Raw genomic sequence first — 15295 nt, 5'->3', positions numbered from 1 at the left:
GTTGAGCCAATCAGAAGCGCACAAGCCCGCCGGTATAAGCGCACTCATCTCGGATCCGAGGTACACCGGCCCGGATATGCTTCCGATATCGATCGTTTTACTTCCATAACCTTGATATGCATCTTACTTTCGTCATCACAGGACGAGGGCGAGCTATCTGCTTCTCTCTATCACAAGGGAGTGTAAGCTATAAGCAAAGGGACTTGGTATTGTGTTGTGAGGTATATAAAGAGGAGCATATAAATCATACGCCTTCCCATACGCATCCCAGCCGTTTCCTCTCTCCTCCTTCGATTCACCTTTGCTACAACCAGTCCTAGCTCTCAACGGCAATCACTGACGGACAGCCTTTCCACAAGACGTACATCTCGACAAGCAGGACCTACCCGCGACTCCTCGCTTTGATTTCCGACTCTTTCTCCAAGATGGACCAGATTGCGATGATTGACAAGGTTATCGAAAAGATGCACGCATGGTCAAAGGGCAGGTGAGTATGCGCTCTTCTGGATACCTTTGTCTGTCCACCGACGACACATGGCGAAGCTTACCTTCGTCTTACCATTAAATATCGCATTTCCAACCATCAATCGTTAAACAACCAGCTGGGAAAGAGGTGTGTCGGCTTTGTGGTGAACTCTGACTGATTATTCTCGCTAAGAGCTCGTGCATATTGCGAATCTTGCAGCAACCGCCGTCGAAGCCGAACTCGAATACAATCACCCTGCCTTTACCCCCTTCTCCCCTCAGGGTGCTCCAAAGCCGAACACACTCCCTCCGATCTTGCTATCTATAGTAAAACAGATCCTCTCGGAACGACCTACAGAGGAGCAGTTTCCTCAAGGCAAAGGCCTGATCTTGGTTGAAGATGGCGCTGCGGGAGATCCCGCCAGTTTGGGAACGCACTGTTTGACCGTGGCGAATCATCTTTCTATGCTGAGCGAGGCCGATTATGGACTGGATAGTGCCGAAGAGTGGAAATTGATGCACGACCTTCAGATCGCTGCGATCCAGGAGATGCGATTCTTGCTCGAACATGCCCCAAAGGTGAGTCCCAGGTTAGAATTAACCTCTCCTCGTCTTCTTTCATTCGTTTGAAGACTTAACATCAACATACATGCCACGATGAACACTCTAGACTGAAGATGGAGCGATCTCCCATCGAATCGGCCATGTCAGCCTGTGGGCCGACTTCATTTACATGGTAAGTCCCAATAGCTGCAAGCATCACATCACAAAGATACGGGTGGCCTATTCCGATCTCTCCGCCGCTATCAGGTCCCTCCATTCATGGTACGTCTTGTTACCGTCTTACGAAGCGTGACATTCTCTGCCTGAGCTTATCACGTCATTCTTGCCAGGCCACCTACGCGCTCAGTTTCCCTGCCAAGGATAATTCAGCATATGGCTCGTCAGGACCAAAAGTCTACCTGGACCAAGCTTACAACCAATGTAGGTTGCACCGTCAGTACCTGAAGAAACCTACCAGTGGGCTCTGGAGGCATATCGTTCTCGGTGGGGAGAAAGTTGGAGGCGATCGGAAAGTCGACCCGTGGGCGTGGAGCACTTGTGAGTAAACTTCTGCACCCCTCGCAGGTTTACAAGGCGACACTCGGCCAAGGAAGTTTGCTGAGACGACAAGCTCTTATTCCTCTAGCGAACGGGTGGGTGGCAGCAGGTCTCATCCGGACCAGACAGATCTTTCTCCAGAGCCCGAATGCCGCCCAGATGGAATCCGAAACCGAAGACCTCTTACACTGGACACTAGAAATCATGGACGAAACGGTCAAGCATCAAACCCCTTCTGGCATGATCAGGACGTACATCGATGAAGAACACATGCCGGAAGAATCGTGCGGGACGGCCTTGCTGGCTTACGTCGGATTGTGAGTACTTGCATCTCTCTGATTTCTGCTCGTTTTGTTGACGCGTCTGCACGATACAGCCGTTTGGCGACGATTCGGGGCAAGCGGGACGACTACATTCCCTTTGCGTTGCGAGCTCGAGACGCGGTCCTTGCCAAGGTCGATCCGGCTTCAGGCGCGCTCACGCAAGTCTGCGATATTTGTGACGAAAGGATGATGCGGGAGCAAAGTGCTGAGGGACAAGCCTTTGTCGTCCTCATGGAAGCCGCTCACCGGGACTGGAAGGCGCTTCAATCGGAATGAGTCAATCTGTGACGTGTATAGTTACTGGATTGCATCTTCGTCTCATGCGGTTGTATGTTATCGTACAGGTTTGTTTTGTACTTATGCCTTCTATATCCCTACATCTATTCGTAATGGTCCTCCTTCTCAAATTCGGCTTCGGCTTCGTCCTCCTCTTCTGCAGTATGCCACGATCGAGCCCGCTCGACGGCTCGCTCCCATCCCCTGACGTTTTTGCGTCGCTTGGCTTCAGGCCATTCGGGGTCAAAGTACATGGCTTCCTGCATGTTGACCTCCGAAAGCGTTTCGGGTTTGCTCAAGTCCCAGCCGAACAGCTTGAGAGCGTGACCGGCCAAGAGAGCCGAGCCGAGAGCGGTCGATCTGCGAGGTACAACAGGGTCAATCGGCTTGTCGACTAGACAAAGTTCTAGGCGGATCCGGACTTACTCTCGCATGTGTGGCCTGCAGACCCGGAACCCGCCGATATCGGCCTGGATCTGCATTGCTAAGTCCGAGTTGGTAACACCACCTGCAGAGCATGAGCATCGTCAGCCAAAACGTCACTCAGGCGCGGCATCGTCTTTCTTTCGCCATCGACTCACCATCAACCTTCAACTCGTCCAGACGAACTCCCGACTCCTGTTCGATGACATCGAGAACGGCTCGAGATTGGTAGCAGACAGCCTCAAGGGTAGCCCTGGCAATGTGTGACGCGGTACTGTACTGCGTGAGTCCGACGATCATTCCACCGGCATTGGGGTCCCAGTACCTATTTCATTTGAACTTATTTATTAGCTGAAGAGCTCTCAGCGACAAGCCAGAGAAGATGCTCACGGTGCCAGCAGTCCACTGAACGCGGTGACAAAGTAGACTCCACCAGTGTCCTTGACGTGCGAACATAGAGCATCCATCTCGGCCGACTCGTCGATCAGACCGACCTGGTCACGAAGCCTAACGATCGAAGAATCGCGATTCAGCACAAATGGCAGCACTGCCGGCTCCGCTTTTCAACATACCATTTGATAGCGGATCCGGCCACAGCAATGGACCCTTCGAGGGCATACGTGGGAGCCTCGTGATCTCCCAAGCGGTACGCAACGGTACTGATCAACCCGTTCTTGCTTCTGACGACATCGGGCCCAGTGTTGAAAAGCACGAAACTACCGGTTCCGTACGTGTTCTTGGCCTGTCCCTTACTGAGACACTTGTTTCCAACCAACGCAGCTTGCTGATCTCCGACCATCCCGGCGATGGGCACATTCTCGAGCGGTCCCGAGGCGATCTTGCCATAGACTTCGGACGACGAGACGATCTTGGGCAAGATGGACGACTTGAGGCCGAAGAAGTCGATGAGCGGTTGGTACCATTGCAAAGTCTTGAGCGACATCAACAGGGTTCGCGAGGCGTTGGTGCAGTCGATGGCGTGGATGCCGCCGTCGACCCCGCCAGTCAGGTTCTGCTCAGCCACGAGACAAACAGTCAGGAACATGCACGGATTATGGAATCGGAAGATCGGAACCCACGTAGAGCAACCAACTGTCGACCGTCCCGAACGCAAGCCTATCCTCCTGGAACGCTTTGCGGACCTCAGGATGGTGGTCCGTTAGCCACTTGAGCTTGATGGCTGAGAAGTAGGTCGACAACGGCAGACCGGTGCTACAACCAGAAAGCAAATCCCCATGGATAACCGAATTAGCGACACAAAGACATCGAACCAAGCATAAACGATCAGAGACTTACATGTCGACCAGGGCCTCTTTCCCCTTTCTCCGCCTCTTGCCGCCGCTGATTGCCACGTCCGAGATGACGGTAGGCGTAGGCAAGCCGTCATCACCACCACCTTCCTTCTTGGCCTGCTCGGCCACCCCCAGTCCGTTCTTCAACTTTTCCGCCAAAGCTTGAGCTCCATCTTCGGCCGTACCCTCTCCCGTCTGCTCCTTCTTCGCTTTGAAATAACCCCCGCCCTCCTTGGGATCCCTCTCGTCCTCCTCGTTGTCGCCAAACGGCAACCCCTCTTCGTCCAGCTTTTTCTGAAACTCCCTGACCACTCCTACGGTCCTGGCATCGTCCCAGACGACCGTCTTGCAGAGGGGTTTCCCCGTGGTCTTGTCCCAACAGACGACGGTCTCACGTTGGTTGGTGATCCCGATACACTTGATATCGCTAGCGGAGAACCCGAGGAATTCGAGCTTTTCGATGGCTTGGGCGATACATTCGTTCATCGAGTCGACCAGGTCGTAGGGTTCGTGTTCGTGCCAGCTGTGAGTACACCAAATTTCAACGCGTATCAGCGAGGGACCAGGTAGAAGGAAAGTAAAACGGACGCTCGCAACTCACCCAGGATGAGGGTAGTACTGCTGAAACTCCATCTGATGTTCACAGATGATCTTCGCATACTGGTCAAAGACGATAAACCTCGTACTCGTCGTCCCACAGTCCACGCTCCCGACAAACTCTCCCTTCTTCTTTTCCCGGTTCATCAGGTCGTTCATCCCGCTCATCCCGAACCCTTGTCCCCCCAGACCTCCGAATCCCCCCTGAGGGGTCCCGACGAAGGAACCTCGACGGGAAGAAGCCGCCGAACGGGTCTTGGTTGTCATCAAAGGCAGAGTCGGCGATCCAGCTCGAGAGAGCAAAGAAGGAGCTCCGGTAATGTCAATGGCGCCTTCTTGCCAATTGGCAGAATCTCGCCTTCGGACGATGGCGGGTCTGGGTCCCGACTGGTGAGGGTGGGCAAACGAACCTCTCCGACTGGCAGGAGCGCTGGAGAACGGGCTGTTCAGTGGGCTGTCTTCGTCGATGGCGGTAAAGGTCCCGAACCCAAAGGGATTGCTGTTGACGTTCCCACCTCCGGAAGGGGGAGTCCCGGTGCCACTACCAGACCCAGAACCTGGTCCTTGCATGCTGTTCTGCCTCAACGGCGTCGGGGCATGTAAAGGCGGACCTTCCATGCTAGGTCGAGGGTGGTTCTCGTTCTCGCTCAATTGCTTTTGAAGCCTCTTCATAGAGGTGTTTCGTTGGAGGTTGGACATGGTTGTAGTATCGACGCTGTGGTCCTCGTTGTCGCTGTTACTGTTCTTGCGGTACCAGTTCCGGGATTCTAGACCTCGTCTGCGTCTGAATCTAGTAGGTGCGATCCGTAAACTCCTCGCACCCTTCCAACCAGAATCTGTAAAGCTTCTTGTGCTACTGCCTAAGCTTTCTTGTGCGTTCCTGCTTGTCGTGTGAGTAGGAACTCCTCGTAGTTGTGCTATTCGTAGAAGTGGTAATTGGTGGAATAGGGGTAATCTACTAGGATATGATGTTTGTAGTCCTGGTGATAGTGCTCGTGATAATGACGATGGGGACCAGACCGAATATACTGTTCTTGATGAAAATATCCTTTCGAGACTTTGAGCTCGTTAGATGCGGATTGCAAGATGTAGTCGCTTTCGGGCTATTGAGAGCGACGCAGCAAGATTGCACGGCAAGACGTCGGCACTAGATCAGCTCGCTGGTATCTTTTCATCTCGACCCCCCCGTCCCACCCCCGACCGACCAACCACCTGGATGCTGCTAAACTTACCGCCTGGGAGATACTGTCACTGGATCACTGGACAACGTGACTTGATGACGTCTTCCTCCTCTGATTTGTGGAGAACGACGGGGGGTGGAGGGATTGTGTGTGAAAAGCTGGGGTAGACACGCCCGGTTAACCGAGAGAGATGGGCGAGGTTGGAGCGCGGTTTCTTTTTTTTCGCGTTGGTTCGGGACAGTTGGAAAAAGCAAGCAAGAGATCGGTCGAGAGTGATCCAAAGTGAGAGTGCTGTGGTGGGAGTTGTGCTAGTGCTGGGGTGGTCGTGCGGGCTCCTTCCCCGTACGATATCCGACGCAAGATGTGGTGGTGGTGGTTTGAACCGCACAAACACCTCGAATCTGGGGATGCAGCTCTCGCGTCAATTACGAGAGAAATCGCACTAAGGAAGTGACCGACGACCAGTTCTTGCTCACCTCGAATGCAACTCTCGCAAAGCCTGGCTCTCGGAACACGGGTAACCTATGATCAAGGACAGATTGCTCTAGCCCTACTAGTCTACTAGTCTGTGTATGTTGTGATCCATCATCCATCAACGAGTTACAGCTGCTCGTAGCTACTCGTAGCTAATAACTTGTCAAAGATCCGACAAAGGGCGGCAACTTGCTCCCCGGCCCGGGGCGTGATCCGGCCGCGGGACGTCGTCTTAGCGCGCAGTTTCATCAGACGCCTGTCGAGTGATCGCGAGTGATGAAGAACTTCTTTTGCGCACCGGTCTCTGTATGTTTTGTGCGAGCGAGTCATCCCGTAAACTCTCGCCTCTATACTCGCTCGACATACGATACAAAGGTGTCTGTTTGTGTTGCGAGAATGCTCCTGGGGACCTACGCTGATATAATAGGAGCTTGCATGGTGCAAAAGGAGATGATCATACAATAGTACATCGAGATAGACGTGCGATCTTACACCACAACATCATCGAGCGTCAAAGTGTTACATCCCTCGAGGATAAAGATCGAATGAGCTGGATCACTCCTAGTTGAGGACATCAGAATCCGTCCTCTCGCTATCAGTCCAGATTCCCCGATCGAGATCCTTTCAGCGCTCTAAGCGAACTTTCCCCCTTTTGCACCACTCTCTCTGCTCACCGAGTGACATCCAGATCTCCATCGCTCAACCTACTTCCAATAGTCACAGCACTGAATAGGATCGGCTATCGGTTCCAAGCGCAAGGGGTAACCAGCTGTACCATTCCCGTACTACTGTATGCCGAAGAAATTGTACTCACGCAATACAAAGCCACCAGCAGCATAACCAGCGCAGTCCAGCCCTTCGATCATGCCACCAACCCAAACCTTTCCATAAGAGGCGGGAGTATCCTGCTTGTGGACCGTGGCGAAATTGTCGCTGTAGAAATCGCAGTTGTTCAACCCTGCTTGATATCCGAAGGACTTGCATGGCTTTCCTCCGTATTGGTCCCTATGGTCGTTCTGGTCTGAGGATGTGGGCATATCATCAGCGAACGACTCTCTTGCGATCCGTCTCGTGTTGCGATCACACTCTCGCTCACATTGACACATGTCGATGCACTCGGTGATACTGGTAGCCAGAAGGTTCGACATCCACTACAAAGAGGGGAAACAAAAACATAGTCTCAGACCTTACGCGAGCTTTCGGAACGGGATTGCCGAGGGGGGTACGTACCGATCCAGATTGCCACCTCGCATCCCGGCTGTAGAAAGCAGCCGCTATGTGCTTCCCACCCTCCTGGGCACCTTCTATACACCTCGGAAACCCGTCGGCTCGCGATAGACTCGCAAACGCAGACAGGACCACGAGCGCCGCTTGAATCTTCTTGGACATCTCGGATGTATGATGCAGACCTGTACACCGCGTTCCGAGCTGACTTGCTGTGGACCCGAACTTGACGACAGACAGACTTGAACTCAAATATCGCTGATGTGCGCAGTTATATAGTCATCAGGTACTGGCCAGACTCCAGACTGAAAAGGGATCTGACGTGACTACGGATGATCCCTTTGTGCATCCTATCCCTACCCAAACGATCCTCCTTGCCCCCTTTCGAACTGAAACTTCATCTTACCCCCGCACGTCAGTAACGCAAGGCAGGGGTCGAGACCTAAAGTAGCCCTCCGAACGGATGTGATTTGTACGCAAATACTCCGTCTTACAGCGAACCCCTGTAAATCTGTTGGGCGAGTGAGGATGTTCATAGAAAAAGGCGCAATCGACCTTCCTTTGCATCGAGTGGAGCGTTCCATCCTCAGGGTTGAGAGCGCGCGCCTCTACTCGTCGTCTCGTCTGTCCGAAGGGAGAGCTTTTGATACAGCAAGAACCTCCTTGGTACTGTAAATCGGGCAAATCGTAACGGAGAAGAAGAGGTTTGTACCGAGAAAGCTGGAAGGGCGTGCGGATCGTCTCTCGGCGAACCACCAGTTGAGCAACAACCTCACAAGGGGCAATGTCGAAACCATCACGAACTGATCCATCTGTAACACAGTCCTAAGGAGATAGACAGGAAGAGAGAGATATGGCTGAATAGGCAGAGAGATCAGTGGTATGCACTGTTTGGAGCGATGGTGATGGATAGGAGAAGTCTCAGTAGCACTGGGACCCTGGACTACTACCACCTAAACTGTGTATATGAAACCTTTGTCTGTCCCTATATCTGAATCGACATCTTGATTGTATCTGTTTACTGTTACAACACTGCGCAAGAGCGAGGCCGATGGACGTATGTGGTAGTATTAGATCGGTGTGATAGGGGTAGCTGGCCCGGATGTCGCAAGACCCTTCAGATACTGGAGATTATCATGGGAGACGATCTGAGGGGGACGTGAAGCAGTCGAGGTAGACAATACTGGACAGTGGCTGGATGACTTCGCTTATAACGAGAATAGTATGGTCGGATCAGGGTCGACCCTGTTGAGAGCATTCTCGCTGCCGTAAGGGCTATGGGTTGACCCGGTGTGGTGGTCAAATCGTTGGGTTTGGCACCTTATCTGGCCCACAACAGGTACGTTCCGAGAGGCAATGGACTGTTCCATCCTGTCAATCCAGAAAACACCCCCGAGTTTGTCAGGGGGATCGGTCTATAGCTCTCTGAGACGATCTTACTATGCTCAAGATCTGAGGGGCAATGTGCGGCCCAATATAGCTTTCAATCCATGGCTTGAATTGATTGGACTCTTCCTTGGTGTGTGTCAGCCCTTTCTTGAATGGCGCCGCCTTCATCATTCACGCGGAAACGCTCATCACCCCAAAGGGCGATCACATGTCGACATCTGGGCCTGATCTGGAAAGTGCGGACCAGCCATGAAAACATAGCGGAAGGAATTGTGGTTTCGGCACCTCTTCACCTATCACTGGGCCAGTCTGACCTTCTCACTCTGTTATCGATGATATTATCGGCTTTTACGCATCTGCTTCTTATTCATCCTCTTTACAATCAGATGTCCTTGCAAGTCAAAAGGTCCGTATCATACCGCTTTGGCATGAGACTATCGGTACATCTAGAATCAATCTTTTCTCCCGTCGTTGTGTCATAGTTATTGGGAAGGTGAGCATGTTGTCCTGTTCGTGGTTGCAGAACACTTTTCCTTCCTTTGGTGTCATTGAGCCTAAAGCCCGTCTCGCTAATCCCAGAGGTCAAACCTCATTATCCTTCCCTCGCTTGAAGATTTTGTTCGTTGTAGGTGTCGCTGTTCATGTAGGCGTATATTCATGATGACAGGACAGTCTTCCGCTCGTGAAACGATCATCTTGACGCTTAGAAGGCGAAAATGTACCCTCTCTTCCCGAATGGATAGATTACCACCGCCGCAGCGAACAGGCCTATGGCAAGTCCGATGGCTGTTTGCACCCTGATTGTATAAGCGTCCATCAACGAGGAGAAGACAACGTCAGCCCTCTGCGCGTAAAAGGCCATGACGCAGTCTCGAGGCGAGATACAATAGTATCAAGGATATGAAAGGCTGCGGATGCTCACATTCGGATGGCGATGATGACAGTATTGCTTAGCTCAGCCTGGCTCGTCCCGTTGTCTTGCCCTTGGTCACTTGACTGTGCCAGACCCCTGCGATCATACGTAAGTGATATCAGGCAAAGTCCCTGTCTTTGGGAGTGGAGGCAATTTCGCTTACCCTGCTGCTGCGACTGCGTTGGGAACGGCTAGGAGGATGCCGACCACCTGACAAGTTGAAGCTCGAGTAAGCGGTTGTCGATATCTGAAAATCAAAGATGTTATAAGCGGACTCACCATCGAAGGAAAAGCGCTACCACGAGCAATCCGGCTATACATATTCCCCAGTATTCCAACGGTGAATGCTTGCACAGCCGAGGAAATATCGCTTCGTTCCGGCAATTGCTGAAGGGGGACCCAAGCGCGGAGGACGAGAATTAGCTGAACATGCGTAACGCCCGCGTTATCCGTGAGGACGGCTATACATACCGGCTTGACCCAATAATTCACCAAGAACCCGGCACTCGCTACGCCTGTGCTAACAAGCATGTCCCGACTCTTCCAATCTTGCTTGAACCACATGGCTAGCGCCACCGCGAACGTAGGTACGGTAAGAAAGAGGCTCCAGTCTGGTGGCGGATTGTACCACCATTGCGTGTACATCGGGTTTCGCGGACACGAGACCTGACCCGTCGAGCTCGATGAAGTGCCGTTGGTAAAGGTGAACGTGCCTGTTATATCAGAAGGGGGGTTGACGCTCATCAGTTTTTGCTTTCCAAACCCTCAAACGAGTGACGACTGACCGTTCTGAAACTGATTGTCGAAGGCCGTGTTATTGCTAGAAAAGCTCCCCTGGACGGTCTGACTGCTGAGCAAGGTTCCATCGCTTGCCGAAGGACTCGTCATCGGTTGCATGACCCCGATCGAGTCCATAATTTCAGTCCCGATCGAGATGGCAAATGACAGGAACAAGGTGAAGACGATGGCGAAAACGATCCGGATAGCTCCTGCTGCGACGTTCCGCGAACCCAGCTCGAGTGCACCCAGGCAAATCGCCCAACCGGGCAAGATGATGATGATGGCCGATGAGACGATGCTGGCGTAACAGAAATACCCGGTGGCACCCAATCCTCGAGCGACAAAGGCAATCAAGCCAGCGGCGGTGAGTTCGAAGATGTTGCTCATAACCTTGTGTCGGCTGAGTAAACCGATCAGGACTCCGTTTAGGATGAGACCAACAGCGCCCGATGCGAGTCCGTCCACAAAACTGCCGTTGAATGCCACCATCGATCCACACGTTGAAATGAAGAAACCGGCCGTCATTAGAACAGTCCAGTGATAAGATCGGCTCTACAACGAGGCAACAAGCAATGGTCAGCCGGTGAAACCACAACTGCGCGAACGCCGAGCTCACCTCCTTGATGATTCTCCTCAATGCCCGCGCCCCGCTGTTGACCGAGATTACGTCGTGCACGACGAGCCGGTATACCTTGTGAACCAGACTTAGCCGGTAAAGATCGAGTGCGCCGGCTGGTCGAAGCAGCAGAACATCGGATGATCTTGCATCATCGTCCCGGAAAGCGAGGATGAGGATGGCCGGCAGGTAGAGGAACGAGGATTGTACACCGAGCACGTCAGACGTCGCTTCCAGCCAGCTTTCGACGCTGTGCGTGGGTGCTCCGAAACTGCGAAGGACGAGGCACTCTCTGAGTCAGTGCATGCTGACGGTTCAGACCTGTTGCTGACGAACTCACTTGATCAGGGCCTTGGCCAGATTGACGATAAAGTCCTGCCTCTGTACCAGCTCAGCCGGGTGCCTCGAGATACGAATCTCCTTCTGCCGCCGCTTTCCTCGCATCGGCTTGTCGCCCACTTGAGCATCCGCCTGCTGGATAGCCTTTTGGGTGATCTTTGCACGTAGCTTCTTGGTCATCTTTGCTCCATCCTCTTGCGCGTCGTGTATCAAGTCGTCGCTGATCTCCTTGACAGTGTTGGTATAGTGATCCCGAGGATTGCTGTACTCGGACAATTTCCGCATCCCCTTGTTCGTCTCGGCTTCCTTGCCCGACGCAGGCGCAACCCTAGCGAGTTCAGGACTCGCGACACCGGTCAGTCCTTGAGTCCCAATGATCAAGGCCGCAAACGACCTGTACTGTCCCGTGTGATCCACGTCGTCGTCTTCTCCCCGACAAAACGCCTTGGCGCTGTCAATCATTGTCTTCCACCCTTGAGCTGCCTCGAGCCTGGCATTTGGAGCCACCGCATCGGGCTTATTTCTCCGTCCCGACGGGATATATGGCGAGTTCAAATCCTCCTTCATCTCACGTCGAGCACGCTGTTGATCCGTTTCGAGGTCGACTCCGTGGGACCGCAACGACGACCTAGCCGAATGTCCCGTCCTCGCTGGGGTCAACATATGAGGCTCGTAGAGCTCTTCAGCCTCTAGAGTCTCTCGGGGCGCTTCCGCCTCTCCAGCGTTCTGTCGATCGGTATCCTTTGACCTCCCCGTCTTCTGAACGCGGGGATCGTTGGGATCTTCCGAGGTGGCTAGATGCATGTCTTCGGCATCATCTCTAGCGTCCTGTTCCGACTCGAGCACACCTGCTCCTCGACCCTTCTCATCCTTGGATGACGTCTCGCTCCCTCGCCTTCGGTCGAAGCTGCCCATCCAGCTCCCTACGCTCGACCTTCCACTCCTCAAGCTCGATACCGAATCCCTTCGGAACAGCGCATGGTGAGACCATCTCCTTCGTTTCTTGATCCGATCCCGACTTTTCCTGCCGAAAGCCTTGGCTCTGTCCCGCTTGCCTCGACCTTGTCCCTGCCGTTTGTTCGTCGTCTTCTCCCCTTTCTCGGCCCGATCCTGGGCATCATCCTTACCCCGTCGGAGTTTCTGGTCCCTGCCAAACAAGCTCGTAAAGATCCCATTGAGCCCGCCGCTGGAGATCCTGTCCACTCCGTCTTCTTCGTCGGACGAATCCGTTTCGCTGTCATCTGCACGATCTTCCTCTTCGTCCGAAGTTTCGTTCCAGACTTTTATCCTACCCCTATCGCCACCCCTATTCGCTCTCGATCCGTCATCCCTCCCCTGACCTTGCCCCGGTCTGCGCCTCAACTGGCCTTGCTCCTGTCTCTCCCTGGTCTTCGGATCCATAGACAAATCCCCAACGTCTCCTTCCCGCTCATTCCAAGCTTTCCTCGATTCGTAGGACTTGCCACCACTAGGCCCCCACTGCTGACGGCGATAAGCCTCTTTGGCGTAGAAGGGACTTGACGAGCGACGCTCCTGTCCATCACGCCGGTGTTCTTCCTCTCCGGCGGAAGACAGAGCCGTCTCTGAGCCATCATCATCCTCGTCATGGTTGACGACCCATGCCGATCCTGGCTCCTGTGTATGTGCGATCAAGCGTCTCGCATGTCTTCGAGCCCTGGTGGAATCCTCTTTCCGCTGCTGTGCTTCTGCCTCCATCCTCTGGTCCGCGCTGGAGTTTGGATTCAAGCCTGACCTCGACATGCCCACCGTACTCGGACCGGGACCTCCCGTCGACCCGGCCTCGACCCCTGCTCGCTTCGATCCTCCTGTGGTGAAGAATTGATTCTGCATCGTACGCTCTGAAGGCCAATGTACCTTTCTCTCCAGAGGGATCCTCCGAGCGTTCCTCTCTACCGCTCTCCGTTCTTCTTCGGCTCCATCTTCCCCTTCCCGTCCTCGACCAGGAGATACGGCAGTATCAGACTTGACCGAGTGCACGTCGTTGTCTCTATCGTCCTGCTGTTCATCCTGATGACCCGTCCAAGCAGGTTCAGGTTCGAAGAACGGATTCGGATGCTCCAGCTCCGAATTGGATTCGACGACTGTATCCGATGGAGAAGCTTGCAAAGAGGTCGAGGCAACAGGGTCGGAGGAGGGAGTTTTTTGTGTTGTTGTATCTGTAGACATCTTCTGTAAAGAGGACGGTCTCGATGGTTCCGGCATGCTTCACGAGCAAGTCAGGCCTAGGGTATTTGGGTATATGGTGTTGGGTATATGGCACGCCGTCTATTGCTACAAGAAGATTCAAGAGGCTCGTCCAGGATATTTGTATAGGGTCGTTGTCGTATCTATCGAAAAGTCGATAAGGCGTACACTAGTCGTCGACATCCTTTGAGCGGAGAGGCAAAATCGAGGTTGATTCCAGCTGAACAGCTGATAACTTTCGTTGATTGCCATACCCGGAAAGAGGAGGGAGCGAAAGTGATTAACCCCCCAGAACGTTATCGAGCCGAGCGTCGGAATCCACGGCCCGAGTGCTGAAGGGGTAACGCCACCTACATCTCCGGGGCATGCGAACGCTCGTGACTTCAATGTGGAGGGCATGGAGGGTGATGAACGGAATGACAGCTGACTGCGAGCTGCGAAGGTCTCATCGTCGTTGGTGCGGCAATGGCGACGGAGATTGGCAGGTGACCACGAGCATATCCAGAAGAAAACTAGCCGAGCGAGCGAAACGATGACGTCAGCTCACGCGGGCGGGAATCGCGTTTCGAGGGGAAAACTGCGATCATGCTGAAACGAACTGTCCTCGTTTCATGTTTAGAACTCGGACACGGATATGCTAAGGAGGAGTCGAGGGGCAGGCAAGGGGTGACGAGAGCCATTCAAAAAAAGTTGTCAGGAGTACCCCATCGCTTCCAGGAGATCAAGGAGTCAATCTCAAAGCAAGCGTCCCAGGGCTTGTAACTTCTAGAAACAAAGGAATCGTCGCCGTCCCCTTGTTTACGAAAATTCGTCGTGAGCCAGCGCATACTATATAAACGAGTTCTGACTACGCAGTTGTCCTATACAGTGATAATTATTGCTTGATGGTCAAAGACATCTTGTTCGAAGTCGAATCAAAATCACTTTACAATCCCGATATTCGTGGAGAACAGGCAGAGCCGCTTCAAATTTTTTACCAGATCTCATCAATTCAAGGCCCGTCTCAATGGTTAAACTCCTAAACGTTGCTGCAATCCTGGTCAGCTGCGTCGGTCTGGTACATGCTGTGCCCATGGAAGAAGTGCAGTGGAGTATTTGGCACGATGTTGCGCCAGAATGGAATGAAGCTGCAGTTCTCGTAAGTACCACATATGAATGATCAACCACAACTTATACCTTCATGAAAGTCAAGCTAATATCGGACCTCTCTTTCGAACGCTGGACAATAGATTGCGGAGAGCAACTCTTCCAGCTATGTAGACATCGATGGTTGTTTGCATAAATGCCGTCAGATGACAGCCTGTGAGGCATTCACTTGGAGACCATTTGACAGTGGACACAACTCGTGCAAATGGTTCAACGCGACATGGGAGACCACCTTACCTGTCCCGTTCAAAACCAAAATCGCTCAAAAAGGACTTATCGAAGGACGAAGTAAGTGCAAAGACGTCTGACTAGCAGATCTTGCTCCACTGATGTTGATCACATTGCTTTCTGTTTGGTCTTCATCCGTAGCGGAGGATATGACCGTCAGGTACCCCAAGAGTGGTTGATCGACATCAGCGGCATTGCATCTCGCCACAAAGTCCAGCTGAGGGGGTTTGTGACGTTCATTTGCGACTGGGGTCCTCGACTCAGAAAGGCTTGTACTTGTTGTTATCATGACTGCTACCCCATGAAAATTACCATCGCTACAG

At 53.0% G+C, this 15295-nt stretch overlaps 5 protein-coding genes across 5 annotated transcripts; 2 read left to right on the top strand and 3 right to left on the bottom strand.

Moving 5' to 3' along the window:
- Positions 1-425: 425 nt before the first annotated feature.
- HD553DRAFT_344230 (Six-hairpin glycosidase-like protein) lies at positions 426-2165 on the top strand (the record flags this gene model as incomplete). Its single annotated transcript, XM_046182964.1, has 8 exons — positions 426-487; positions 603-613; positions 686-1044; positions 1136-1201; positions 1276-1290; positions 1359-1566; positions 1655-1883; positions 1943-2165. 8 exons carry the CDS (start codon positions 426-428, stop codon positions 2163-2165), a joined length of 1173 nt encoding a protein of 390 aa, XP_046034767.1.
- Positions 2166-2269: 104 nt separating this feature from the next.
- On the bottom strand, positions 2270-5047 carry HD553DRAFT_274873 (putative glycerol kinase; the record flags this gene model as incomplete). Its single annotated transcript, XM_046177879.1, has 8 exons — positions 2270-2525; positions 2592-2673; positions 2747-2913; positions 2979-3095; positions 3161-3600; positions 3668-3800; positions 3885-4403; positions 4482-5047. The coding sequence occupies 8 exons, from the start codon at positions 5045-5047 to the stop codon at positions 2270-2272; spliced, it is 2280 nt and encodes a 759-aa protein (XP_046034766.1).
- A 1789-nt stretch (positions 5048-6836) lies between these two features.
- On the bottom strand, positions 6837-7521 carry HD553DRAFT_344228 (uncharacterized protein; the record flags this gene model as incomplete). Its single annotated transcript, XM_046182963.1, has 4 exons — positions 6837-6871; positions 6947-7153; positions 7229-7283; positions 7363-7521. 4 exons carry the CDS (start codon positions 7519-7521, stop codon positions 6837-6839), a joined length of 456 nt encoding a protein of 151 aa, XP_046034765.1.
- Positions 7522-9448: 1927 nt separating this feature from the next.
- On the bottom strand, positions 9449-11960 carry HD553DRAFT_275055 (putative conjugation with cellular fusion-related protein; the record flags this gene model as incomplete). Its single annotated transcript, XM_046177887.1, has 8 exons — positions 9449-9587; positions 9668-9754; positions 9822-9868; positions 9938-10045; positions 10130-10269; positions 10507-10990; positions 11055-11325; positions 11395-11960. 8 exons carry the CDS (start codon positions 11958-11960, stop codon positions 9449-9451), a joined length of 1842 nt encoding a protein of 613 aa, XP_046034764.1.
- A 2522-nt stretch (positions 11961-14482) lies between these two features.
- Positions 14483-15295, top strand: HD553DRAFT_83156 (uncharacterized protein). Its single transcript, XM_046184526.1, has 3 exons — positions 14483-14736; positions 14828-15032; positions 15114-15295. The coding sequence occupies exons 1-3, from the start codon at positions 14605-14607 to the stop codon at positions 15149-15151; spliced, it is 375 nt and encodes a 124-aa protein (XP_046034763.1). The 5' UTR covers positions 14483-14604; the 3' UTR covers positions 15152-15295.

The sequence above is a fragment of the Filobasidium floriforme genome (genome assembly GCF_021052385.1).
Source record: "Filobasidium floriforme strain CBS 6241 chromosome Unknown HD553scaffold_18, whole genome shotgun sequence".
Taxonomy (NCBI): domain Eukaryota; kingdom Fungi; phylum Basidiomycota; class Tremellomycetes; order Filobasidiales; family Filobasidiaceae; genus Filobasidium; species Filobasidium floriforme.
This window is presented reverse-complemented; position numbering and strand designations above follow the sequence as displayed.

Bases quoted from the DNA above. Each gene is read 5' to 3' on its own strand.
- HD553DRAFT_83156 (XM_046184526.1), top strand. From the start codon at position 14,605: ATGGTTAAACTCCTAAACGTTGCTGCAATCCTGGTCAGCTGCGTCGGT. The intron at 14,737-14,827 runs GTAAGTACCACA...GCTGGACAATAG, and splicing joins GGAATGAAGCTGCAGTTCTC to ATTGCGGAGAGCAACTCTTC. The intron at 15,033-15,113 runs GTAAGTGCAAAG...CTTCATCCGTAG, and splicing joins AGGACTTATCGAAGGACGAA to CGGAGGATATGACCGTCAGG.